Source organism: Scyliorhinus torazame, chromosome 25 (genome assembly GCF_047496885.1).
Source record: "Scyliorhinus torazame isolate Kashiwa2021f chromosome 25, sScyTor2.1, whole genome shotgun sequence".
Lineage (NCBI taxonomy): Eukaryota > Metazoa > Chordata > Chondrichthyes > Carcharhiniformes > Scyliorhinidae > Scyliorhinus > Scyliorhinus torazame.
The window spans coordinates 10,294,009-10,321,033 of NC_092731.1; the positions used below are offsets into that span (position 1 = coordinate 10,294,009).

General features: G+C 46.7%; 1 protein-coding gene across 3 annotated transcripts in view; it reads right to left on the reverse strand.

Annotated features, from left to right (window-relative positions):
- Positions 1–27,025, reverse strand: part of LOC140402307 (SPARC-related modular calcium-binding protein 1-like) — a 300,157-nt gene that overhangs the window by 120,272 nt on the left and 152,860 nt on the right. Inside the window, exon 1 of one of the 3 annotated variants that reach the window (XM_072489987.1) lies at positions 8,337–8,523. The exons of the other annotated variants lie outside the window; for them this stretch is intronic. Within the exon in view, the coding sequence (XP_072346088.1) occupies positions 8,337–8,357 (21 nt within the window). The 5' untranslated portion in view covers positions 8,358–8,523. Of the gene's footprint in view, positions 1–8,336; positions 8,524–27,025 lie in introns of those variants that run through there. 3 annotated transcript variants of the gene reach the window in all.

Here is a 27,025-nt window from a genome sequence, read left to right on the forward strand (position 1 = left end):
CAGAGAGAGTGACAGGACAGAGAGAGTGATAGGACAGAGAGAGTGATAGGACAGAGAGAGTGATAGGACAGAGAGAGTGACAGGACAGAGAGAGTGACAGGACAGAGAGAGTGATAGGACAGAGAGAGTGATAGGACAGAGAGAGTGACAGGACAGAGAGAGTGACAGGACAGAGAGTGATAGGACAGAGAGAGTGATAGGACAGAGAGAGTGACAGGACAGAGAGTGACAGGACAGAGAGAGTGACAGGACAGAGAGAGTGACAGGACAGAGAGTGATAGGACAGAGAGAGTGACAGGACAGAGAGAGTGATAGGACAGAGAGAGTGATAGGACAGAGAGAGTGATAGGACAGAGAGAGTGACAGGACAGAGAGAGTGACAGGACAGAGAGAGTGACAGGACAGAGAGAGTGATAGGACAGAGAGAGTGATAGGACAGAGAGAGTGATAGGACAGAGAGTGATAGGACAGAGAGAGTGACAGGACAGAGAGAGTGATAGGACAGAGAGAGTGATAGGACAGAGAGAGTGATAGGACAGAGAGAGTGATAGGACAGAGAGAGTGACAGGACAGAGAGAGTGACAGGACAGAGAGAGTGACAGGACAGAGAGAGTGATAGGACAGAGAGAGTGACAGGACAGAGAGAGTGATAGGACAGAGAGAGTGATAGGACAGAGAGAGTGACAGGACAGAGAGAGTGATAGGACAGAGAGAGTGACAGGACAGAGAGAGTGACAGGACAGAGAGAGTGATAGGACAGAGAGTGACAGGACAGAGAGAGTGATAGGACAGAGAGAGTGACAGGACAGAGAGAGTGACAGGACAGAGAGAGTGACAGGACAGAGAGAGTGATAGGACAGAGAGAGTGACAGGACAGAGAGAGTGACAGGACAGAGAGAGTGATAGGACAGAGAGAGTGACAGGACAGAGAGAGTGACAGGACAGAGAGAGTGATAGGACAGAGAGAGTGATCGGACAGAGAGAGTGACAGGACAGAGAGAGTGACAGGACAGAGTGTGATAGGACAGAGAGAGTGACAGGACAGAGAGAGTGACAGGACAGAGTGTGATAGGACAGAGAGAGTGACAGGACAGAGAGAGTGACAGGACAGAGAGAGTGACAGGACAGAGTGTGATAGGACAGAGAGAGTGACAGGACAGAGAGAGTGACAGGACAGAGTGTGATAGGACAGAGAGAGTGACAGGACAGAGAGAGTGACAGGACAGAGAGAGTGATAGGACAGAGAGAGTGATAGGACAGAGAGAGTGATAGGACAGAGAGAGTGACAGGACAGAGAGAGTGACAGGACAGAGTGTGATAGGACAGAGAGAGTGACAGGACAGAGAGAGTGACAGGACAGAGAGAGTGACAGGACAGAGTGTGATAGGACAGAGAGAGTGACAGGACAGAGAGAGTGACAGGACAGAGAGAGTGACAGGACAGAGAGAGTGATAGGACAGAGAGAGTGATAGGACAGAGAGAGTGACAGGACAGAGAGAGTGACAGGACAGAGAGAGTGATAGGACAGAGAGAGTGACAGGACTGAGAGAGTGATAGGACAGAGAGAGTGATAGGACAGAGAGAGTGACAGGACAGAGAGAGTGACAGGACAGAGAGAGTGACAGGACAGAGAGAGTGATAGGACAGAGAGAGTGACAGGACAGAGAGAGTGATAGACAGAGAGTGATAGGACAGAGAGAGTGATAGGACAGAGAGAGTGACAGGACAGAGAGAGTGACAGGACAGAGAGAGTGACAGGACAGAGAGTGATAGGACAGAGAGAGTGACAGGACAGAGAGAGTGACAGGACAGAGAGAGTGATAGGACAGAGAGAGTGACAGGACAGAGAGAGTGACAGGACAGAGAGAGTGACAGGACAGAGAGTGATAGGACAGAGAGAGTGACAGGACAGAGAGAGTGATAGGACAGAGAGTGATAGGACAGAGAGTGATAGGACAGAGAGAGTGATAGGGACAGAGAGAGTGATAGGACAGAGAGAGTGACAGGACAGAGAGAGTGACAGGACAGAGAGTGATAGGACAGAGAGAGTGACAGGACAGAGAGAGTGACAGGACAGAGAGAGTGATAGGACAGAGAGAGTGACAGGACAGAGAGAGTGATAGGACAGAGAGAGTGACAGGACAGAGAGAGTGACAGGACAGAGAGAGTGACAGGACAGAGAGAGTGATCGGACAGAGAGAGTGATAGGACAGAGAGAGTGATAGGACAGAGAGAGTGATAGGACAGAGAGAGTGACAGGACAGAGAGTGATAGGACAGAGAGAGTGACAGGACAGAGAGAGTGACAGGACAGAGAGAGTGATAGGACAGAGAGAGTGACAGGACAGAGAGAGTGACAGGACAGAGAGTGATAGGACAGAGAGAGTGACAGGACAGAGAGAGTGACAGGACAGAGTGTGATAGGACAGAGAGAGTGACAGGACAGAGAGAGTGACAGGACAGAGAGAGTGACAGGACAGAGAGTGATAGGACAGAGAGAGTGATAGGACAGAGAGAGTGACAGGACAGAGAGAGTGATAGGACAGAGAGAGTGACAGGACAGAGAGAGTGATAGGACAGAGAGAGTGACAGGACAGAGAGAGTGATAGGACAGAGAGAGTGATAGGACAGAGAGAGTGACAGGACAGAGAGATGAATGGATGTCTTTCAGGTTGAAGGAAGATTTGCAGCGGAGTTCCCCAGGGGTCGGTTTTGGGATCATTGCATCTCCTGATATATATTAAAGAGCTAGATTGTGGGGCAGGATTCTCCGACCCACCGCCAGGTCGGAGAATCGCCGGGGGGGGGGGGGGGGGGGGGGGGCGTGAATCCCGCCCCCGCCGAATTCTCCGGCACCGAAAATTCGGCGGGGGCGGGAATCGCACCACGCCGGTCGGCGGGCCCCCCCCCCCGGCGATTCTACGGCCTGCAATGGGCCAAAGTCCCGCTACTGTCATGCCAGTCCCGCCGACGTGAATCAAACCACCTACCTTCCCGGTGGGACTGGCGACGCGGGCGAGCTCCGGAGTCCCTGGGGGGGGGGGGGGGGTGCGTGGGGCGATCAGGCGCCGGGGGGGTGCCCCCACCGTGGCCTGGCCCGCAATCAGGGCCCACCGATCCGCGGGCGGGCCTGTGCTGTGGGGGCACTCTTTTCCTTCCGCCTCGGCCACAGCCTCCGCGATGGCCGATGCGGAAGTGACGCCCCCCCCCCGCGCATGCGCGGGGATGACGTCAGCAGCCGCTGACGCTCCCATGCCTGCGCGGACTTCCGCCGCCCAGCTACGTCCTTTCGGCCCCGGCTGGCGTGGTGTCAAAGGCCTTTCCTGCCGGTCGACGGTGCGCCAACCACTACGGCGCAGACCTAGCCCTTCAAGGTGAGGGCTTGGCCGCCGGAGTGGTTCACGCCACTCCATCCCGCCGGGACCCCCCCGCCCCGCCGGGTAGGGGAGAATCCCGGCCGTGGTTTCAGGACATAATTTCAAAATTTGCAGATGATGCGAAGAAAATGTTATCAACTGCGATGAGGATAGTCTTAAACTTCAAAAGGACACAGACATGCTGGTGAATTGGGCAGACAAGTGGCAGATGATGTTCAATGCAGATCAGTGTGAGGTGATTCATTTTTGGGAGGAAGAATGTGGAGAGACAGTGTAAAATAAAGGGAGAAGCTCTGAAGGAAGTGCAGCAAAAATAAAATTGGTACTCTAAATTATAAATAAATAAATACATAAATAAATACAGCGTATGTATCCTGGGTTTTATTCTGGGTGCCATACTTCAGGAAGGATTTGAAGGCATTGGCAAGGGTACAGAGGACATTCCCAAGAATGATTCCAGGGATAAAGAACTGTAGTTATGAGGATAGATTGGAGAGTTTGGGAGAAAAGAAAACTGAGAGGAGACTTGATAATGGTATTCAAAGTCCTGAGCGACATGGACAGGGTAAACAGTGAGAAACTGTTCCCGCTTAAGACAGCATCACGAGCTAAAGAGCACAGATTCAAAATGATTGTCAAGAGGAGTGAGAGTGATGTGAGGGAAATGATTTTGATCCAGAGGGGTTGGAATGAAAGGAAAGATAACTAGAGCAAGATTGAGGTGCACGTTCTTCAGTAACATCTGGGAAACTCATCCAGGTTCTACAACTGACTCAAGATTCTGGGATGTGCTTCGCTGGTTGGTCACAAATTAGCACCTGAACAAGCAATGAAAATAAGCCTGGGTGAAGAAACAAGGTCAATTGTCCAAATACATACAGGTGTTCTGAAAACTACACTTACCTCGTTCGAGAGGAAGGGGTCAGGAACGCAAATCCCACCAGACGATTCAGCTTCCATGCGTGTGCAGACAGGAAGTGTGCAGAATACGCACAGTTCTGCCTTTTTTAAGTTCTCTGGGCCGAGGACCAGCCCAGCGCACCTGTGCATGAAAAAAGCAGCTCTTGGTAGGAACAGGGTTGTGGTTGGCAGGCTTTAAGGGAAGTGCGCTCAGGAGAAGCCCTGACAATTGAAGAGGGCTCAAGCGACGCCCTGGTAATCAAAATAGGCTCAGGAGAAGGTCCAAGAAGGCAGTGGTAGGTTGGTGACTGCATGCTGGAGGACAGTAATGGCAAAGGTACCCACTTTGGAGCGGTAGTGTTCTGCTTCGCATGGCCAAAGATCCAACATTGCGCTTGTGCGTCGGTGTTTGATTGCAGATTCGGGAATCCAGGGGAACATAATCTCAGGAGATGAGATTGAAACACTGCAGGTGGACCATTATTCATGCCTTCCGAGTTGGGGCGTCTTTCAGAGAGAATTCCCAGGTTAGATCTTTGAAGGTGAAGGCAGGTGACAGAGTGTCAGTGAGATTGGTTGACCCACAGTGGTACTGATGTCTGAGTGCGATGTTGGGAAATCCATGGATTCTGACTTGGTTGCATTTGGCATTTATTGTACAATGTGGTATATACGTTCAACCACAATTTTCCTGTTAATTCACATGTAGTTCATATTAGCCCTGAATGTTAGAGTATAAGACAGATATTGTAAATTGTTTTATGTTTCTGACCTTGCAGAGTAAAGATTATTTTTGTTTGTTCAACACCGCATGGAATCCTGTAGCTTAACAAATGTCTTGAATCTCAAACCCTACTTTAAACAAAATATTATTGGTCTCTAACTGAATCTTACCAAACCCTTTGTGGAAAAGTTTTTTAAAAATAAATCTAGGTTACCCAATTATTTTTTCCAATTAAGGGGCAATTTCGTGTGGCCAATCCACCAACTCTGCACATTTTTGGATTGTGGGGACGACCCACGCAGACACGGGGAAAATGTGCAAACTCCACACGGACAGTGACCCTGAGCCAGGATTGAACCTGGGACCTCAGCGCCGTGAGGCAGCTGTGCTAACCACTGGGCCACTGTGCTGCCCTGAGAAGTGGAAAAGTTGATGTGAGACTCAATGCCTCCAATATTCCATGTTAAAGGCTGCTGGTTATAGGAGGAAGGGAGATGGAAAGACTTGAGGACTGTTGCTTATGGGTCCTGAGAAACAAGGATTACAGTAGCAGACATTGTGAGGAGTTTGGTTGCAAAGGACAGATATTGCACTCTTGTACTAGGGATTGCATAATCATCTAGCTGAGCATACTGAGGAAGGTCAGGCAGAGAGTAGATCACCTTTCAAATGAATGGGGTGTTGGATTTTAGTCGCTTTGGATACCAACATTGTGTTTACAAGTGGATTTCAGAAAGCGAGAAACTCCAAGTCCTTTGCAAAGCTGCATCTGTGCTGGGAGACTGAGTCGAATCTGTTGGCTTGAGGTGTTAGTGTGAACTTTGACAGTTGCCAAGGCTGAGGCACATTGGAGGAAACTTTACCTACAGTGTGCGGTGTCATATCTGACCTTGGGAGTTCTTGGCAATGGGATCCCTTTAAGAAGGCATCTTGAGGAGAGGGAGAGTACTCAGAACTTCGTTTGAGACAACATCATGAAGCTCTAACTCAATAAACCCATGAGTGGAAACAGATGGGCTATGGGTGACGTTTCACACAGAGGAAGGGAATGCCCCCCATCCCTCCACATCCACCCCCCAATTCCGTCCCATTTCCTGCCTTAGCGCTCACTCTGTCTGCAAGGCAAGTTCCACCATGAGTTCCACCATCATTGGTATGGCAACTGCTCGGCCCAAGATCGCAAGAAACTGCAGAGTATGGTGAACTCAGCCCAAACGCATCACACAAACTTGCCACTGCACATTGATTCTGTCAACACCTCTCGCTGCCTCAGAAAGGCAGATAGCATTGTCAGAGACCCCTCCCACCCAGGCGTTTCCTTCTTCCAGTACCTTCCATCAGGCAGAAGGTTCAAAAGTCTGAACCCGCACATCCAGACACAGGAACAGCTTCTTCCCTACAGCTACTAGACTCCTCAACGACTCCCCCTCGGACTGATCTGTTCCCTGTAAGAGCACTATTCACAACGCCTTATGCTGCTCTTGCTCATGTATTTGCTTTGTTTGTCCCTTATTTTGCACTGTAAACAATCACTGTTTGTCAATGTACTCAGCCGATTATTATTTTTGCCTACTATGTACATTCCCTTGGCCTCAGAAAAATACTTTTTACTGTACTTCGTTACATGTGACAATAAATCAATAAATCAGAAAGGGAATATCTGGGGCAACACAGCAAACTACCATCCCAGCTGTGGGAGTGCAGAGATATACTAGGAGGAACCTGAAGGGGCCAGAGCAGCCTCACGATGGCTGCAAATCCCAGTGAAGCCCTTGGCCAAAGTCCAGCCTTCAGAAGTAAATTCTGAGCCTGATGTGGTGGGACAGGAGGTTTGCTACCAGGCCCCGTTACTCTCCTGGGAAATTTTGAGGCATTCATCACAGCTATTGCCATGTTGGACAACAGCAATATGTGGAACAAATGAGTGAAATCCTCCGTGGACAAATGGCAAGGATAGAACTCCCAGTTCCAGCAGAAATGAGAAATCCCATTTGCAGTGACAAAGTCTCTCTGCCTGAATTTTCCCTCATTCCCAGTGGAATCACAAACAATTATTCCCAAAATGTCACCTCTTCGCTGCTACCAAATAACCAGCAAAACATATACATAAAAACACTATAATGATTAATTTCCTAAGAAGAGAATGAACGGTACTATATTCAAAGGGATTTAGTAATGTTACATGAAAGGTAAAAAATGCTAAATGTCAGAGAGCTTTTGTACATGACAAATAAGAGTTGCATTTTTAATTTACTTTTCAACCCAGATCTCGGAAAATGTGAAAATTAAAATCTGCTCTGGGCAGATATTCGCCAAGGTGAACATTACCCTCAACGGAAATGGTAGGATGTCTGTCTCACCCACATTGTGGATATTAGTTGCCTTATTAACATGAGATACATGGTGTGATGTAGAATACCATGAAGGCTGCGATCGGTTTCTCGATAGGCGGCTCAAGCGAAAATGATCTGCTGAAGATACCGTTCATTTCAAAGTGCAGCCATTGCTTCTCATTTCTTAAGTGTAAAGTGTATATCACACTGCTGCAATACCCAATCCCTGCTGCTAGATGTCACTAGTCGATTTAATATTGTCCTCTCCTGACATCTGCTGTCAGAGATCAGACACTACAGCAAAACAATGCTGCAAAATGCTTTAAAAAGGGGGATATGAACACATTGCAACCTCAGATATTTTCCATAATCGAAGGAAACATGCTGATAATGAACGTAATAATCAAGAGGCTACAAATCTCCTCTGAACAAGTGTTTTACATGAGCTTCCCAAGCATTTCAATTCAAACTCAGACTGGAGTTTTAAATAATTATAAATGCTCAGTCAGATCTGCTGATCTCTTTATTGGACAGCCACACTCGCTCATACAGACACGGATAGTCCTCCCAACACCAGACGCACACCCACACTACCCATTGCTCCCCCCCCCCCCCCCCTCACTACCAATTGGTTTGTAAACGCCTGATGTCATTGTGTAAATTCTACTGGAATGAATACATCCCTGCTTTCATGACATGACGTTAGAAAGAAAACCACGAGGGAATGAAGGAGGGAGGGGCCTGGAGATTCCGCACAGCCAGCAAAGCTGAATTGAAAAGCAGCTCAATTCCAATCACCTCTGCACTCAGAATGAGCCACTGCATTTTATGGGGTCTGCTTAAGTTTTGATGACCATCTCAGCACCTAAAAGGGGCCCGATTCCTTGAGGATCCTAACAATGAGCTTGGCAATTTGAAGAAAAAGTATTAAAATCTATACATTATACAGTTGCTCAATTTCTCACAGGGAAGGCACAGTTTGGAAATGCCTGGTGCAGCTTACTTCGTTGTGGATGAAGATCATTCGTCCCACTTTAGATCTTCACAGCTCAAGGGTCCCAGGTTCGATTCCCCGCTGGGTCACTGTCTGTGCGGAGTCTGCATGTTCTCCCCGTGTCTGCGTGGGTTTCCTCCGGGTGCTCCGGTTTCCTTCCACAGTCCAAAGACGTGCAGGTTAGGTGGATTGGCCATGATAAATTGCCCTTAGTGACCAAAAAGGTTAGGAGGGGTTATTGGGTTACGGGGATAGGGTGCAGGTGAGGGCTTAAGTGGGTCGGTACAGTCTCAATGGGCCGAATTGCCTCCATCTGCACTGTATGTTCTATGATCTATGTTCTATGTTCACTCTCACTCTCCAGTAACCCCGTGTGTTCCTGTTGTTCAAACCACTGTGCAAGCTCCTGCCTTGAAGAAAGGGGCAATGGTTCCTCCTTTAACCAGCCAACCAACCCCTGCGGATTCCAGGTTCCGACAACCCTCTGTGCAAAGACATTTTGTCTCATCTCTTCCTGCACCTTTGTACCACCAGCAATGGTGCATTGAATATTGCAGCAAAGCATCACAGAATGAGACTTCCAGCAGAAAATCAGATGGTTACAAACGCCTGTCTGGGGCAATGTAGCAAACAAATGTCCCCACCCCCCATCACCAACCAATTCTCTGCACTTCTCCGGCAGTTTTACCACATTGAAGATTATCCATTTTCCAACTAGAAAAAGACTTTCATTTTCATAGCACCACATCGGTCACCTCAAGGGAGCTTTCCAGCCAATCAGATACTGGGGAAGTGCAGTCACCATTGTCCTGGAGAAATAAAGTCATTCTGAAAATATATTCTGATCAGATATTTAATTTGAAATAGGATTGCAATGTCTGCGGGGGTCACACCTCCAGCACCCAGAGGTGTGCAGGACAGGTGGAATGGGCATGCTGAATTGTCCCTCAATTGGAAAAAATAAAAATAAATGAAATTGCAATCAGAGAGGGAGGGATGGTCAGTGTGAAGAGAGGGAGATGATCTGTGTGAAGAGAGAGAGATGATCAGTGTGAAGAGAGAGAGATGATCAGTGTGAAGAGAGGGAAATGATCAGTGTGAAGAGAGAGAGATGATCAGTGTGCAGAGAGAGAGATGATCTGTGTGAAGAGGGAGATGATCAGAGTGAAGAGAGAGAGATGATCAGTGTGAAGAGAGAGAGATGATCAGTGTGCAGAGAGAGAGATGATCAGTGTGAAGAGAGAGAGATGATCAGTGTGAAGAGACGGATAGGATCAGTGTGAAAAGAGAGAGAGATGATCAGTGTGAAGAGAGAGAGATGATCAGTGTGAAGAGAGAGATGATCAGTGTGAAGAGAGGGAGATGATCTGTGTGAAGAGGGAGATGATCAGAGTGAAGAGAGAGAGATGATCAGTGTGAAGAGATGGATAGGATCAGTGTGAAAAGAGAGAGAGATGATCAGTGTGAAGAGAGAGAGATGATCAGTGTGAAGAGAGAGAGATGATCAGTGTGAAGAGAGAGAGATTATCAGTGTGAAGAGAGGGAGATGATCAGTGTGAAGAGAGAGAGATGATCAGTGTGAAGAGAGAGAGATGATCAGTGTGAAGAGAGGGAGATGACCAGTGTGAAGAGAGAGAGATGATCAGTGTGAAGAGAGAGAGATTATCAGTGTGAAGAGAGAGAGAGATGATCAGTGTGAAGAGAGAGAGATGATCAGTGTGAAGAGACGGATAGGATCAGTGTGAAAAGAGAGAGAGATGATCAGTGTGAAGAGAGAGAGATGATCAGTGTGAAGGAAGAGAGAGATGATCAGTGTGAAGAGACGGATAGGATCAGTGTGAAAAGAGAGAGAGATGATCAGTGTGAAGAGAGAGAGATGATCTGTGTGAAGAGGGAGATGATCAGAGTGAAGAGAGAGAGATGATCAGTGTGAAGAGAGAGAGAGATGATCAGTGTGAAGAGAGAGAGATGATCAGTGTGAAGAGAGAGAGATGATCAGTGTGAAGAGAGGGAGATGATCAGTGTGAAGAGAGGGAGATGATCAGCGTGAAGAGAGAGAGATAATCAGTGTGAAGAGAGAGAGATGATCAGTGTGAAGAGAGAGAGATGATCAGTGTGAAGAGAGGGAGATGATCAGTGTGAAGAGAGAGAGATGATCAGTGTGAAGAGAGAGAGATGATCAGTGTGAAGAGAGAGAGATGATCAGTGTGAAGAGAGAGAGATGATCAGTGTGAAGAGAGGGAGATGATCAGTGTGGAGAGAGGGAGATGATCAGTGTGAAGAGAGAGAGATGATCAGTGTGAAGAGAGAGAGATGATCAGTGTGAAGAGAGAGAGATGATCAGTGTGAAGAGAGAGAGATGATCAGTGTGAAGAGAGAGAGATGATCAGTGTGAAGAGAGAGAGATGATCAGTGTGAAGAGAGAGAGATGATCAGTGTGAAGAGAGAGAGATGATCAGTGTGAAGAGAGGGAGATGATCAGTGTGAAGAGAGGGAGATGATCAGCGTGAAGAGAGAGAGATGATCAGTGTGAAGAGAGAGAGATGATCAGTGTGAAGAGAGAGAGATGATCAGTGTGAAGAGAGAGAGATGATCAGTGTGAAGAGAGGGAGATGATCAGTGTGAAGAGAGAGAGATGATCAGTGTGAAGAGAGGGAGACGATCAGTGTGAAGAGAGAGAGATGATCAGTGTGAAGAGAAAGAGATGATCAGTGTGAAGAGAGGGAGACGATCAGTGGGAAGAGAGGGAGATGATCAGTGTGAAGAGAGGGAGATGATCAGTGTGAAGAGAGGGAGATGATCAGTGTGAAGAGAGAGAGATGATCAGTGTGAAGAGAGAGAGATGATCAGTGTGAAGAGAGAGAGAGATGATCAGTGTGAAGAGAGGGAGATGATCAGCGTGAAGAGAGAGAGATGATCAGTGTGAAGAGAGAGAGATGATCAGTGTGAAGAGAGAGAGATGATCAGTGTGAAGAGAGAGAGATGATCAGTGTGAAGAGAGGGAGATGATCAGTGTGAAGAGAGGGAGACGATCAGTGTGAAGAGAGAGAGATGATCAGTGTGAAGAGAGAGAGATGATCAGTGTGAAGAGAGAGAGATGATCAGTGTGAAGAGAGGGAGATGATCAGTGTGAAGAGAGGGAGATGATCAGTGTGAAGAGAGAGAGATGATCAGTGTGAAGAGAGAGAGCTGATCAGTGTGAAGAGAGAGAGATGATCAGTGTGAAGAGAGGGAGATGATCAGTGTGAAGAGAGGGAGACGATCAGTGTGAAGAGAGAGAGATGATCAGTGTGAAGAGAGGGAGATGATCAGTGTGAAGAGAGGGAGATGATCAGTGTGAAGAGAGAGAGATGATCAGTGTGAAGAGAGAGAGATGATCAGTGTGAAGAGAGAGAGATGATCAGTGTGAAGAGAGAGAGATGATCAGAGTGAAGAGAGGGAGATGATCAGCGTGAAGAGAGAGAGATGATCAGTGTGAAGAGAGAGAGATGATCATTGTGAAGAGAGAGAGATGATCAGTGTGAAGAGAGAGTGATGATCAGTGTGAAGAGAGAGAGATGATCAGTGTGAAGAGAGGGAGATGATCAGTGTGAAGAGAGGGAGGGATGATCAGTGTGAAGAGAGAGAGATGATCAGTGTGAAGAGAGGGAGGGATGATCAGTGTGAAGAGAGAGAGATGATCAGTGTGAAGAGAGGGAGGGATGATCAGCGTGAAGAGAGGGAGAGATGATCAGTGTGAAGAGAGAGAGATGATCAGTGTGAAGAGAGAGAGATGATCAGTGTGAAGACAGGGAGATGATCAGTGTGAAGAGAGGGAGATGATCATTGTGAAGAGAGGGAGATGATCATTGTGAAGAGAGGGAGATGATCAGCGTGAAGAGAGAGAGATGATCAGTGTGAAGAGAGAGAGATGATCAGTGTGAAGAGAGGGAGATGATCAGTGTGAAGAGAGGGAGATGATCAGTGTGAAGAGAGAGAGATGATCAGTGTGAAGAGAGGGAGATGGTCAGTGTGAAGAGAGAGAGATGATAAGTGTGAAGAGAGGGAGATGATAAGTGTGAAGAGAGAGAGATGATCAGTGTGAAGAGAGAGAGATGATAAGTGTGAAGAGAGGGAGATGATCAGTGTGAAGAGAGAGAGATGATAAGTGTGAAGAGAGGGAGATGATCAGTGTGAAGAGAGAGAGAGATGATCAGTGTGAAGAGAGAGAGATGATCAGTGTGAAGAGAGAAAGATGATAAGTGTGAAGAGAGGGAGATGATCAGTGTGAAGAGAGAGAGATGATAAGTGTGAAGAGAGGGAGATGATCAGTGTGAAGAGAGAGAGAGATGATCAGTGTGAAGAGAGAGAGATGATCAGTGTGAAGAGAGAAAGATGATAAGTGTGAAGAGAGGGAGATGATCAGTGTGAAGAGAGAGAGAGATGATCAGTGTGAAGAGAGGGAGATGATCAGTGTGAAGAGAGGGAGGGATGATCAGTGTGAAGAGAGAGAGATGATCAGTGTGAAGAGAGAGAGATGATAAGTGTGAAGAGAGGGAGATGATCAGTGTGAAGAGAGAGAGAGATGATCAGTGTGAAGAGAGAGTGATGATCAGTGTGAAGAGAGAGAGATGATCAGTGTGAAGAGAGAGAGATGATCAGTGTGAAGAGAGGGAGGGATGATCAGTGTGAAGAGAGAGAGATGATCAGTGTGAAGAGAGAGAGATGATCAGTGTGAAGAGAGGGAGGGATGATCAGTGTGAAGAGAGAGAGATGATCAGTGTGAAGAGAGGGAGGGATGATCAGCGTGAAGAGAGGGAGATGATCAGCGTGAAGAGAGGGAGAGATGATCAGTGTGAAGAGAGGGAGATGATCAGCGTGAAGAGAGGGAGATGATCAATGTGAAGAGAGAGAGATGATCAGTGTGAAGAGAGAGAGATGATCAGTGTGAAGAGAGAGAGATGATAAGTGTGAAGAGAGAGAGATGATCAGTGTGAAGAGAGATGATTAGTGTGAAGAGAGAGAGATGATCAGTGTGAAGAGAGAGAGATGATCAGTGTGAAGAGAGGGAGATGATCAGTGTGAAGAGAGAGAGAGATGATCAGTGTGAAGAGGGAGAGATGCTCAGTGTGAAGAGAGAGATGATCATTGTGGAGAGAGGGAGATGATCAGTGTGAAGAGAGAGAGATGATCAGTGTGAAGAGAGAGAGATGATCAGTGTGAAGAGAGAGAGATGATCATTGTGGAGAGAGTGAGATGATCATTGTGAAGAGAGAGAAAGATGATCAGTGTGAAGAGAGGGAGATGATCAGTGTGAAGAGAGGGAGAGGATCAGTGTGAAGAGCAAGAGATGATCAGTGTGGGGAGAGGGAGATGATCAGTGTGAATAGAGAAGGATGATCAGTGTGAAGAGAGGGAGATGATCAGTGTGAAGAGAGAGAGATGATCAGTGTGAAGAGAGAGAGATGATCAGTGTGAAGAGAGGGAGATGATCAGTGTGAAGAGAGAGAGATGATCAGTGTGAAGAGAGGGAGATGATCAGTGTGAAGAGAGAGAGATTATCAGTGTTAAGAGAGAGAGATGATCAGTGTGAAGAGAGAGAGATTATCAGTGTAAAGAGAGAGAGATGATCATTGTGAAGAGAGAGAGATGATCAGTGTGAAGAGAGGGAGATGATCACTGTGAAGAGCGAGAGATGATCATTGTGGAGAGAGGGAGATGGTCAAAGAACAACAAAGAACAAAGAAATGTACAGCACAGGAACAAGCCCTTCGGCCCTCCAAGACCGTGCCGACCATACTGCCCGACTAAACTACAATCTTCTACACTTCCTGGGTCCGTATCCTTCTATTCCCATCCTATTCATATATTTGTCAAGATGCCCCTTAATTGTCCCTATCGTCCCTGCTTCCACTACCTCCTCCGGTAGTGAGTTCCAGGCACCCACTACCCTCTGCGTAAAAAATTTGCCTCGTACATCTACTCTAAACCTTGCCCCTCTCACCTTAAACCTATGCCCCCTAGTAATTGACCCCTCTACTCTGGGGAAAAGCCTCTAACTATCAACTCTGTCTATGCCCCTCATAATTTTGTATACCTCTATCAGGTCGCCCCTCAACCTCCTTCGTTCCAGTGAGAACAAACCGAGTTTATTCAATCGCTCCTCATAGCTTCAGCCCTCCATACCAGGCAACATTCTGGTAAATCTCTTCTGCACCCTCTCTAAAGCCTCCACATCCTTCTGGTAGTGTGGCGACCAGAATTGAACACTATACTCCAAGTGTGGCCTAACTAAGGTTCTATGTGGCCTAACTAAGGTTCTAGTGTGAAGAGAGAGAGATGATCAGTGTGGAGAGAGTGAGATGATCATTGTGAAGAGAGAGAAAGATGATCAGTGTGAAGAGAGAGAGATGATCAGTGTGAAGAGAGGGAGAGGATCAGTGTGAAGAGAGAGGGAGATGATCAGTGTGAAGAGAGGGAGAGGATCACGGTGAAATGAGGGAGAGGTGATCAGAGTGAAGAGAGAGAGAGATGTGATGTGTGAAGAGAGGGAGGTGATCAGTGTGAAGAAAGAGAGATGATCAGTGTGAAGAGAGAGAGAGGATCAGTGTGAAGAGAGGAAGAGATGATCAGTGTGAAGAGAGAGAGATGATCAGTGTGAAGAGAGATGATCAGTGTGAAGAGAGAGAGATGATCAGAGTGAAGAGCGAGAGATGATCAGTGTGGAGAGAGGGAGATGATCAGTGTGTAGAGAGGGAGATGACCAGTGTGAAGAGAGAGAGAGATGATCAGTGTGAAGAGAGAGAGATGATCCGTGTGAAGAGAGAGAGAGATGATCAGTGTGAAGAGCGGGAGATGATCAGTGTGAAGAGAGGGAGAGCGATGATCAGGATGAAGAGAGAGAGAGAGATGATCAGTGTGAACAGAGGGGGATGATCAGTGTGAAGAGAGAGAGATGATCAGTGTGAAGAGAGAGAGCGAGATGATCAGTGTGAAGGGAGAGATGATCGGTGTGAAGAGAGAGAGATGATCAGAGTGAAGAGAGAGAGATGATCAGTGTGAAGAGAGAGAGATGATCAGTGTGAAGAGAGAGAGATGATCAGAGTGAAGAGAGAGAGATGATCAGTGTGAAGAGAGAGAGATGATCAGTTTGAAGAGAGAGATGATCAGAGTGAAGAGAGAGAGACGATCAGTGTGAAGAGAGAGAGATGATCAGTGGGAAGAGAGAGAGACGATCAGTGTGAAGACAGGGAGATGACCAGTGTGGATAGAGAGAGATGATCCGAGTGAAGAGAGAGAGATGATCAGTGTGAAGAGAGAGTGATGATCAGTGTGAAGAGAGAGAGATGATCAGTGTGAAGAGAGAGAGATGATCAGTGGGAAGAGAGAGAGACGATCAGTGTGAAGAGAGAGTGATGATCAGTGTGAAGACAGGGAGATGATCAGTGTGAAGAGAGAGTGATGATCAGTGTGAAGAGAGAGAGAGATGATCAGTGTGGATAGAGAGAGATGATCAGTTTGAAGAGAGAAATGATCAGTGTGAAGAGAGGGAGATGATCAGTGTGAAGAGGGAGAGATGGTCAGTGTGAAGAGAGGCAGAGATGATCAGTGTGGAGAGAGAGAGATGATCAGTGTGAAGAGAGAGAGATGATCAGTGTGGAGAGAGGGAGATGATCAGTGTGAAGAGAGAGAGATGATCAGTGTGAAGAGAGAGAGATGATCAGTGTGAAGAGAGAGAGAGATGATCAGTGTGAAGAGAGAGTGATGATCAGTGTGAAGAAAGAGAGATGATCAGTGTGAAGAGAGAGAGATGATCAGTGTGAAGAGAGAGTGATGATCAGTGTGAAGAGAGAGAGATGATCAGTGTGAAGAGAGAGAGATGATCAGTGTGAAGAGAGAGAGAGATGATCAGTGTGAGGAGAGAGTGATGATCAGTGTGAAGAGAGAGAGATGATCAGTGTGAAGAGAGAGAGATGATCAGTGTGAAGAGAGGGAGATGATCAGTGTGAAGACAGGGAGATGATCAGTGTGAAGAGAGAGTGATGATCAGTGTGTAGACAGGGAGATGATCAGTGTGAAGAGAGAGTGATGATCAGTGTGAAGAGAGGGAGAGATGGTCAGTGTGGGGAGAGAGTGATGATCAGTGTGAAGAGAGAGAGATGATCAGTGTGAAGAGAGGGAGATGATCAGTGTGAAGAGGGAGATGATCAGTGTGAAGAGAGAGTGATGATCAGTGTGAAGACAGGGAGATGATTAGTGTGAAGAGAGACTGATGATCAGTGTGAAGAGAGGGAGAGATGGTCAGTGTGGGGAGAGGGAGATGATCAGTGTGAAGAGAGAGAGATGATCAGAGTGAAGAGAGAGAGATGATCACTGTGAAGAGAGGGAGATGATCAGTGTGAAGAGAGAGAGATTATCAGTGTTAAGAGAGAGAGATGACCAGTGTGAAGAGAGAGAGATTATCAGTGTAAAGAGAGAGAGATGATCATTGTGGAGAGAGAGAGATGATCAGTGTGAAGAGAGGGAGATGATCACTGTGAAGAGCGAGAGATGATCATTGTGGAGAGAGGGAGATGATCAAAGAACAACAAAGAACAAAGAAATGTACAGCACAGGAACAAGCCCTTCGGCCCTCCAAGACCGTGCCGACCATACTGCCCGACTAAACTACAATCTTCTACACTTCCTGGGTCCGTATCCTTCTATTCCCATCCTATTCATATATTTGTCAAGATGCCCCTTAATTGTCCCTATCGTCCCTGCTTCCACTACCTCCTCCGGTAGTGAGTTCCAGGCACCCACTACCCTCTGCGTAAAAAATTTGCCTCGTACATCTACTCTAAACCTTGCCCCTCTCACCTTAAACCTATGCCCCCTAGTAATTGACCCCTCTACTCTGGGGAAAAGCCTCTAACTATCAACTCTGTCTATGCCCCTCATAATTTTGTATACCTCTATCAGGTCGCCCCTCAACCTCCTTCGTTCCAGTGAGAACAAACCGAGTTTATTCAATCGCTCCTCATAGCTTCAGCCCTCCATACCAGGCAACATTCTGGTAAATCTCTTCTGCACCCTCTCTAAAGCCTCCACATCCTTCTGGTAGTGTGGCGACCAGAATTGAACACTATACTCCAAGTGTGGCCTAACTAAGGTTCTATGTGGCCTAACTAAGGTTCTAGTGTGAAGAGAGAGAGATGATCAGTGTGGAGAGAGTGAGATGATCATTGTGAAGAGAGAGAAAGATGATCAGTGTGAAGAGAGAGAGATGATCAGTGTGAAGAGAGGGAGAGGATCAGTGTGAAGAGAGAGGGAGATGATCAGTGTGAAGAGAGGGAGAGGATCACGGTGAAATGAGGGAGAGGTGATCAGAGTGAAGAGAGAGAGAGATGTGATGTGTGAAGAGAGGGAGGTGATCAGTGTGAAGAAAGAGAGATGATCAGTGTGAAGAGAGAGAGAGGATCAGTGTGAAGAGAGGAAGAGATGATCAGTGTGAAGAGAGAGAGATGATCAGTGTGAAGAGAGATGATCAGTGTGAAGAGAGAGAGATGATCAGAGTGAAGAGCGAGAGATGATCAGTGTGGAGAGAGGGAGATGATCAGTGTGTAGAGAGGGAGATGACCAGTGTGAAGAGAGAGAGAGATGATCAGTGTGAAGAGAGAGAGATGATCCGTGTGAAGAGAGAGAGAGATGATCAGTGTGAAGAGCGGGAGATGATCAGTGTGAAGAGAGGGAGAGCGATGATCAGGATGAAGAGAGAGAGAGAGATGATCAGTGTGAACAGAGGGGGATGATCAGTGTGAAGAGAGAGAGATGATCAGTGTGAAGAGAGAGAGCGAGATGATCAGTGTGAAGAGAGAGATGATCGGTGTGAAGAGAGAGAGATGATCAGAGTGAAGAGAGAGAGATGATCAGTGTGAAGAGAGAGAGATGATCAGTGTGAAGAGAGAGAGATGATCAGAGTGAAGAGAGAGAGATGATCAGTGTGAAGAGAGAGAGATGATCAGTTTGAAGAGAGAGATGATCAGAGTGAAGAGAGAGAGACGATCAGTGTGAAGAGAGAGAGATGATCAGTGGGAAGAGAGAGAGACGATCAGTGTGAAGACAGGGAGATGACCAGTGTGGATAGAGAGAGATGATCCGAGTGAAGAGAGAGAGATGATCAGTGTGAAGAGAGAGTGATGATCAGTGTGAAGAGAGAGAGATGATCAGTGTGAAGAGAGAGAGATGATCAGTGGGAAGAGAGAGAGACGATCAGTGTGAAGAGAGAGTGATGATCAGTGTGAAGACAGGGAGATGATCAGTGTGAAGAGAGAGTGATGATCAGTGTGAAGAGAGAGAGAGATGATCAGTGTGGATAGAGAGAGATGATCAGTTTGAAGAGAGAAATGATCAGTGTGAAGAGAGGGAGATGATCAGTGTGAAGAGGGAGAGATGGTCAGTGTGAAGAGAGGCAGAGATGATCAGTGTGGAGAGAGAGAGATGATCAGTGTGAAGAGAGAGAGATGATCAGTGTGGAGAGAGGGAGATGATCAGTGTGAAGAGAGAGAGATGATCAGTGTGAAGAGAGAGAGATGATCAGTGTGAAGAGAGAGAGAGATGATCAGTGTGAAGAGAGAGTGATGATCAGTGTGAAGAGAGAGAGATGATCAGTGTGAAGAGAGAGAGATGATCAGTGTGAAGAGAGAGTGATGATCAGTGTGAAGAGAGAGAGATGATCAGTGTGAAGAGAGAGAGATGATCAGTGTGAAGAGAGAGAGAGATGATCAGTGTGAGGAGAGAGTGATGATCAGTGTGAAGAGAGAGAGATGATCAGTGTGAAGAGAGAGAGATGATCAGTGTGAAGAGAGGGAGATGATCAGTGTGAAGACAGGGAGATGATCAGTGTGAAGAGAGAGTGATGATCAGTGTGTAGACAGGGAGATGATCAGTGTGAAGAGAGAGTGATGATCAGTGTGAAGAGAGGGAGAGATGGTCAGTGTGGGGAGAGAGTGATGATCAGTGTGAAGAGAGAGAGATGATCAGTGTGAAGAGAGGGAGATGATCAGTGTGAAGAGGGAGATGATCAGTGTGAAGAGAGAGTGATGATCAGTGTGAAGACAGGGAGATGATTAGTGTGAAGAGAGACTGATGATCAGTGTGAAGAGAGGGAGAGATGGTCAGTGTGGGGAGAGGGAGATGATCAGTGTGAAGAGAGAGAGATGATCAGAGTGAAGAGAGAGAGATGATCAGTGTGAAGAGAGATTGATGATCAGTGTGAAGAGAGAGTGATGATCAGTGTGAAGAGAGAGAGATGATCAGTGTGAAGAGAGAGAGATGATCAGTGTGAAGAGAGAGTGATGATCAGTGTGAAGAGAGAGAGATGATCAGTGTGAAGAGAGGGAGATGATCAGTGTGAAGACAGGGAGATGATCAGTGTGAAGAGAGAGTGATGATCAGTGTGAAGACAGGGAGATGATCAGTGTGAAGAGAGAGTGATGATCAGTGTGAAGAGAGGGAGAGATGGTCAGTTTGGGGAGAGGGAGATGATCAGTGTGAAGAGCAAGAGATGATCAGTGTGGGGAGCGGGAGATGATCAGTGTGAAGTGAGAGAGATGTTCATTGTGAAGAGAGAGAGATGATCAGTGTGAAGAGAGGGAGATGATCAGTGTGAAGAGAGAGAGATGTTCATTGTGAAGAGAGAGAGATGATCAGTGTGAAGAGAGGGAGATGATCAGTGTGAAGAGAGGGAGATGATCAGTGTGAAGAGAGAGAGATGATCAGTGTGAAGAGAGGGAGATGATCACTGTGAAGAGCGAGAGATGATCATTGTGGAGAGAGGGAGATGATCAAAGAACAACAAAGAACAAAGAAATGTACAGCACAGGAACAGGCCCTTCAGCCCTCCAAGCCCGTGCCGACCATATTGCCCGACTGAACTACAATCTTCTACACTTCCTGGGTCCGTATCCTTCTATTCCCATCCTATTCATATATTTGTCAAGATGCCCCTTAAATGTCCCTATCGTCCCTGCTTCCACTACCTCCTCCGGTAGTGAGTTCCAGGCACCCACTACCCTCTGTGTAAAAAACTTGCCTCGTACATCTACTCTAAACCTTGCCCCTCTCACCTTAAACCTATGCCCCCTAGTAATTGACCCCTCTACCCTGGGGAAAAGCCTCTGACTATCAACTCTGTCTATGCCCCTCATAATTTTGTATACCGCTATCAGGTCGCCCCTCAACCTCCTTCGTTCCAGTGAGAACAAACCGAGTTTATTCAATCGCTCCTCATAGCTTCAGCCCTCCATACCAGGCAACATTCTGGTAAATCTCTTCTGCACCCTCTCTAAAGCCGCCACATCCTTCTGATAGTGTGGTGACCAGAATTGAACACTATACTCCAAGTGTGGCCTAACTAAGGTTCTATGTGGCCTAACTAAGGTTCTAGTGTGAAGAGAGAGAGATGATCAGTGTGGAGAGAGTGAGATGATCATTGTGAAGAGAGAGGGAGATGATCAGTGTGAAGAGAGGGAGAGGATCACGGTGAAAAGAGGGAGAGGTGATCAGAGTGAAGAGAGAGAGAGATGTGATGTGTGAAGAGAGGGAGGTGATCAGTGTGAAGAAAGAGAGATGATCAGTGTGAAGAGAGAGAGAGGATCAGTGTGAAGAGAGGGAGAGATGATCAGTGTGAAGAGAGAGAGATGATCAGTGTGAAGAGAGATGATCAGTGTGAAGAGAGAGAGATGATCAGAGTGAAGAGCGAGAGATGATCAGTGTGGAGAGAGGGAGATGACCAGTGTGAAGGAAGAGAGATGACCAGTGTGAAGAGAGGGAGATGATCAGTGTGAAGAGAGAGAGATGATCAGTGTGAAGAGAGGGAGATGATCAGTGTGAAGAGAGGGAGACGATCAGTGTGAAGAGAGAGAGATGATCAGTGTGAAGAGAGAGAGATGATCAGTGTGAAGAGAGAGAGATGATCAGTGTGAAGAGAGGGAGATGATCACTGTGAAGAGAGGGAGATGATCAGTGTGAAGAGAGAGAGATGATCAGTGTGAAGAGAGAGAGATGATCAGTGTGAAGAGAGAGAGATGATCAGTGTGAAGAGAGGGAGATGATCAGTGTGAAGAGAGGGAGACGATCAGTGTGAAGAGAGAGAGATGATCAGTGTGAAGAGAGAGAGATGATCAGTGTGAAGAGAGAGAGATGATCAGTGTGAAGAGAGGGAGATGATCAGTGTGAAGAGAGGGAGATGATCAGTGTGAAGAGAGAGAGATGATCAGTGTGAAGAGAGAGAGATGATCAGTGTGAAGAGAGGGAGATGATCAGTGTGAAGAGAGGGAGATGATCAGTGTGAAGAGAGAGAGATGATCAGTGTGAAGAGAGAGAGATGATCAGTGTGAAGAGAGAGAGATGATCAGTGTGAAGAGAGAGAGATGATCAGAGTGAAGAGAGGGAGATGATCAGCGTGAAGAGAGAGAGATGATCAGTGTGAAGAGAGAGAGATGATCATTGTGAAGAGAGAGAGATGATCAGTGTGAAGAGAGAGTGATGATCAGTGTGAAGAGAGAGAGATGATCAGTGTGAAGAGAGAGAGATGATCAGTGTGAAGAGAGGGAGGGATGATCAGTGTGAAGAGAGAGAGATGATCAGTGTGAAGAGAGGGAGGGATGATCAGTGTGAAGAGAGAGAGATGATCATTGTGAAGAGAGGGAGATGATCAGCGTGAAGAGAGAGAGATGATCAGTGTGAAGAGAGAGAGATGATCAGTGTGAAGAGAGGGAGATGATCAGTGTGAAGAGAGGGAGATGATCAGCGTGAAGAGAGGGAGATGATCAGTGTGAAGAGAGAGAGATGATCAGTGTGAAGAGAGAGAGATGGTCAGTGTGAAGAGAGAGAGATGATAAGTGTGAAGAGAGGGAGATGATAAGTGTGAAGAGAGAGAGATGATCAGTGTGAAGAGAGAGAGATGATAAGTGTGAAGAGAGGGAGATGATCAGTGTGAAGAGAGAGAGATGATAAGTGTGAAGAGAGGGAGATGATCAGTGTGAAGAGAGAGAGAGATGATCAGTGTGAAGAGAGAGAGATGATCAGTGTGAAGAGAGAAAGATGATAAGTGTGAAGAGAGGGAGATGATCAGTGTGAAGAGAGAGAGATGATCAGTGTGAAGAGAGAGAGATGATAAGTGTGAAGAGAGGGAGATGATCAGTGTGAAGAGAGAGAGATGATAAGTGTGAAGAGAGGGAGATGATCAGTGTGAAGAGAGAGAGAGATGATCAGTGTGAAGAGAGAGAGATGATCAGTGTGAAGAGAGAAAGATGATAAGTGTGAAGAGAGGGAGATGATCAGTGTGAAGAGAGAGAGAGATGATCAGTGTGAAGAGAGGGAGATGATCAGTGTGAAGAGAGTGAGGGATGATCAGTGTGAAGAGAGAGAGATGATCAGTGTGAAGAGAGAGAGATGATAAGTGTGAAGAGAGGGAGATGATCAGTGTGAAGAGAGAGAGAGATGATCAGTGTGAAGAGAGAGTGATGATCAGTGTGAAGAGAGAGAGATGATCAGTGTGAAGAGAGAGAGATGATCAGTGTGAAGAGAGGGAGGGATGATCAGTGTGAAGAGAGAGAGATGATCAGTGTGAAGAGAGAGAGATGATCAGTGTGAAGAGAGGGAGGGATGATCAGTGTGAAGAGAGAGAGATGATCAGTGTGAAGAGAGGGAGGGATGATCAGCGTGAAGAGAGGGAGATGATCAGCGTGAAGAGAGGGAGAGATGATCAGTGTGAAGAGAGGGAGATGATCAGCGTGAAGAGAGGGAGATGATCAATGTGAAGAGAGAGAGATGATCAGTGTGAAGAGAGAGAGATGATCAGTGTGAAGAGAGAGAGATGATAAGTGTGAAGAGAGAGAGATGATCAGTGTGAAGAGAGATGATTAGTGTGAAGAGAGAGAGATGATCAGTGTGAAGAGAGAGAGATGATCAGTGTGAAGAGAGGGAGATGATCAGTGTGAAGAGAGAGAGATGATCAGTGTGAAGCGAGAGAGATGATCAGTGTGAAGAGAGAGATGATCATTGTGGAGAGAGGGAGATGATCAGTGTGAAGAGAGTGAGATGATCAGTGTGAAGAGAGAGAGATGATCAGTGTGAAGAGAGAGAGATGATCATTGTGGAGAGAGTGAGATGATCATTGTGAAGAGAGAGAAAGATGATCAGTGTGAAGAGAGGGAGATGATCAGTGTGAAGAGAGGGAGAGGATCAGTGTGAAGAGCAAGAGATGATCAGTGTGGGGAGAGGGAGATGATCAGTGTGAATAGAGAAGGATGATCAGTGTGAAGAGAGGGAGATGATCAGTGTGAAGAGAGAGAGATGATCAGTGTGAAGAGAGAGAGATGATCAGTGTGAAGAGAGGGAGATGATCAGTGTGAAGAGAGAGAGATGATCAGTGTGAAGAGAGGGAGATGATCAGTGTGAAGAGAGAGAGATTATCAGTGTGAAGAGAGAGAGATGATCAGTGTGAAGAGAGAGAGATTATCAGTGTAAAGAGAGAGAGATGATCATTGTGAAGAGAGAGAGATGATCAGTGTGAAGAGAGGGAGATGATCACTGTGAAGAGCGAGAGATGATCATTGTGGAGAGAGGGAGATGATCAAAGAACAACAAAGAACAAAGAAATGTACAGCACAGGAACAGGCCCTTCGGCCCTCCAAGACCGTGCCGACCATACTGCCCGACTAAACTACAATCTTCTACACTTCCTGGGTCCGTATCCTTCTATTCCCATCCTATTCATATATTTGTCAAGATGCCCCTTAAATGTCCCTATCGTCCCTGCTTCCACTACCTCCTCCGGTAGTGAGTTCCAGGCACCCACTACCCTCTGCGTAAAAAATTTGCCTCGTACATCTACTCTAAACCTTGCCCCTCTCACCTTAAACCTATGCCCCCTAGTAATTGACCCCTCTACTCTGGGGAAAAGCCTCTAACTATCAACTCTGTCTATGCCCCTCATAATTTTGTATACTTCTATCAGGTCGCCCCTCAACCTCCTTCGTTCCAGTGAGAACAAACCGAGTTTATTCAATCGCTCCTAATAGCTTCAGCCGTCCATACCAGGCAACATTCTGGTAAATCTCTTCTGCACCCTCTCTAAAGCCTCCACATCCTTCTGGTAGTGTGGCGACCAGAATTGAACACTATACTCCAAGTGTGGCCTAACTAAGGTTCTATGTGGCCTAACTAAGGTTCTAGTGTGAAGAGAGAGAGATGATCAGTGTGGAGAGAGTGAGATGATCATTGTGAAGAGAGAGAAAGATGATCAGTGTGAAGAGAGAGAGATGATCAGTGTGAAGAGAGGGAGAGGATCAGTGTGAAGAGAGAGGGAGATGATCAGTGTGAAGAGAGGGAGAGGATCACGGTGAAATGAGGGAGAGGTGATCAGAGTGAAGAGAGAGAGAGATGTGATGTGTGAAGAGAGGGAGGTGATCAGTGTGAAGAGAGGGAGAGGATCAGTGTGAAGAGAGAGGGAGATGATCAGTGTGAAGAGAGGGAGAGGATCACGGTGAAATGAGGGAGAGGTGATCAGAGTGAAGAGAGAGAGAGATGTGATGTGTGAAGTGAGGGAGGTGATCAGTGTGAAGAAAGAGAGATGATCAGTGTGAAGAGAGAGAGAGGATCAGTGTGAAGAGAGGAAGAGATGATCAGTGTGAAGAGAGAGAGATGATCAGTGTGAAGAGAGATGATCAGTGTGAAGAGAGAGAGATGATCAGAGTGAAGAGCGAGAGATGATCAGTGTGGAGAGAGGGAGATGATCAGTGTGGAGAGAGGGAGATGACCAGTGTGAAGAGAGAGAGAGATGATCAGTGTGAAGAGAGAGAGATGATCCGTGTGAAGAGAGAGAGAGATGATCAGTGTGAAGAGCGGGAGATGATCAGTGTGAAGAGAGGGAGAGCGATGATCAGGATGAAGAGAGAGAGAGAGATGATCAGTGTGAACAGAGGGGGATGATCAGTGTGAAGAGAGAGAGATGATCAGTGTGAAGAGAGAGAGCGAGATGATCAGTGTGAAGGGAGAGATGATCGGTGTGAAGAGAGAGAGATGATCAGAGTGAAGAGAGAGAGATGATCAGTGTGAAGAGAGAGAGATGATCAGTGTGAAGAGAGAGAGATGATCAGAGTGAAGAGAGAGAGATGATCAGTGTGAAGAGAGAGAGATGATCAGTTTGAAGAGAGAGATGATCAGAGTGAAGAGAGAGAGACGATCAGTGTGAAGAGAGAGAGATGATCAGTGGGAAGAGAGAGAGACGATCAGTGTGAAGACAGGGAGATGACCAGTGTGGATAGAGAGAGATGATCAGAGTGAAGAGAGAGAGATGATCAGTGTGAAGAGAGAGTGATGATCAGTGTGAAGAGAGAGAGATGATCAGTGTGAAGAGAGAGAGATGATCAGTGGGAAGAGAGAGAGACGATCAGTGTGAAGAGAGAGTGATGATCAGTGTGAAGACAGGGAGATGATCAGTGTGAAGAGAGAGTGATGATCAGTGTGAAGAGAGAGAGAGATGATCAGTGTGGATAGAGAGAGATGATCAGTTTGAAGAGAGAAATGATCAGTGTGAAGAGAGGGAGATGATCAGTGTGAAGAGGGAGAGATGGTCAGTGTGAAGAGAGGCAGAGATGATCAGTGTGGAGAGAGAGAGATGATCAGTGTGAAGAGAGAGAGATGATAAGTGTGAAGAGAGGGAGATGATCAGTGTGAAGAGAGAGAGAGATGATCAGTGTGAAGAGAGAGTGATGATCAGTGTGAAGAGAGAGAGATGATCAGTGTGAAGAGAGAGAGATGATCAGTGTGAAGAGAGGGAGGGATGATCAGTGTGAAGAGAGAGAGATGATCAGTGTGAAGAGAGAGAGATGATCAGTGTGAAGAGAGGGAGGGATGATCAGTGTGAAGAGAGAGAGATGATCAGTGTGAAGAGAGGGAGGGATGATCAGCGTGAAGAGAGGGAGATGATCAGCGTGAAGAGAGGGAGAGATGATCAGTGTGAAGAGAGGGAGATGATCAGCGTGAAGAGAGGGAGATGATCAATGTGAAGAGAGAGAGATGATCAGTGTGAAGAGAGAGAGATGATCAGTGTGAAGAGAGAGAGATGATAAGTGTGAAGAGAGAGAGATGATCAGTGTGAAGAGAGATGATTAGTGTGAAGAGAGAGAGATGATCAGTGTGAAGAGAGAGAGATGATCAGTGTGAAGAGAGGGAGATGATCAGTGTGAAGAGAGAGAGATGATCAGTGTGAAGAGCGAGAGATGATCAGTGTGAAGAGAGAGATGATCATTGTGGAGAGAGGGAGATGATCAGTGTGAAGAGAGTGAGATGATCAGTGTGAAGAGAGAGAGATGATCAGTGTGAAGAGAGAGAGATGATCATTGTGGAGAGAGTGAGATGATCATTGTGAAGAGAGAGAAAGATGATCAGTGTGAAGAGAGGGAGATGATCAGTGTGAAGAGAGGGAGAGGATCAGTGTGAAGAGCAAGAGATGATCAGTGTGGGGAGAGGGAGATGATCAGTGTGAATAGAGAAGGATGATCAGTGTGAAGAGAGGGAGATGATCAGTGTGAAGAGAGAGAGATGATCAGTGTGAAGAGAGAGAGATGATCAGTGTGAAGAGAGGGAGATGATCAGTGTGAAGAGAGAGAGATGATCAGTGTGAAGAGAGGGAGATGATCAGTGTGAAGAGAGAGAGATTATCAGTGTGA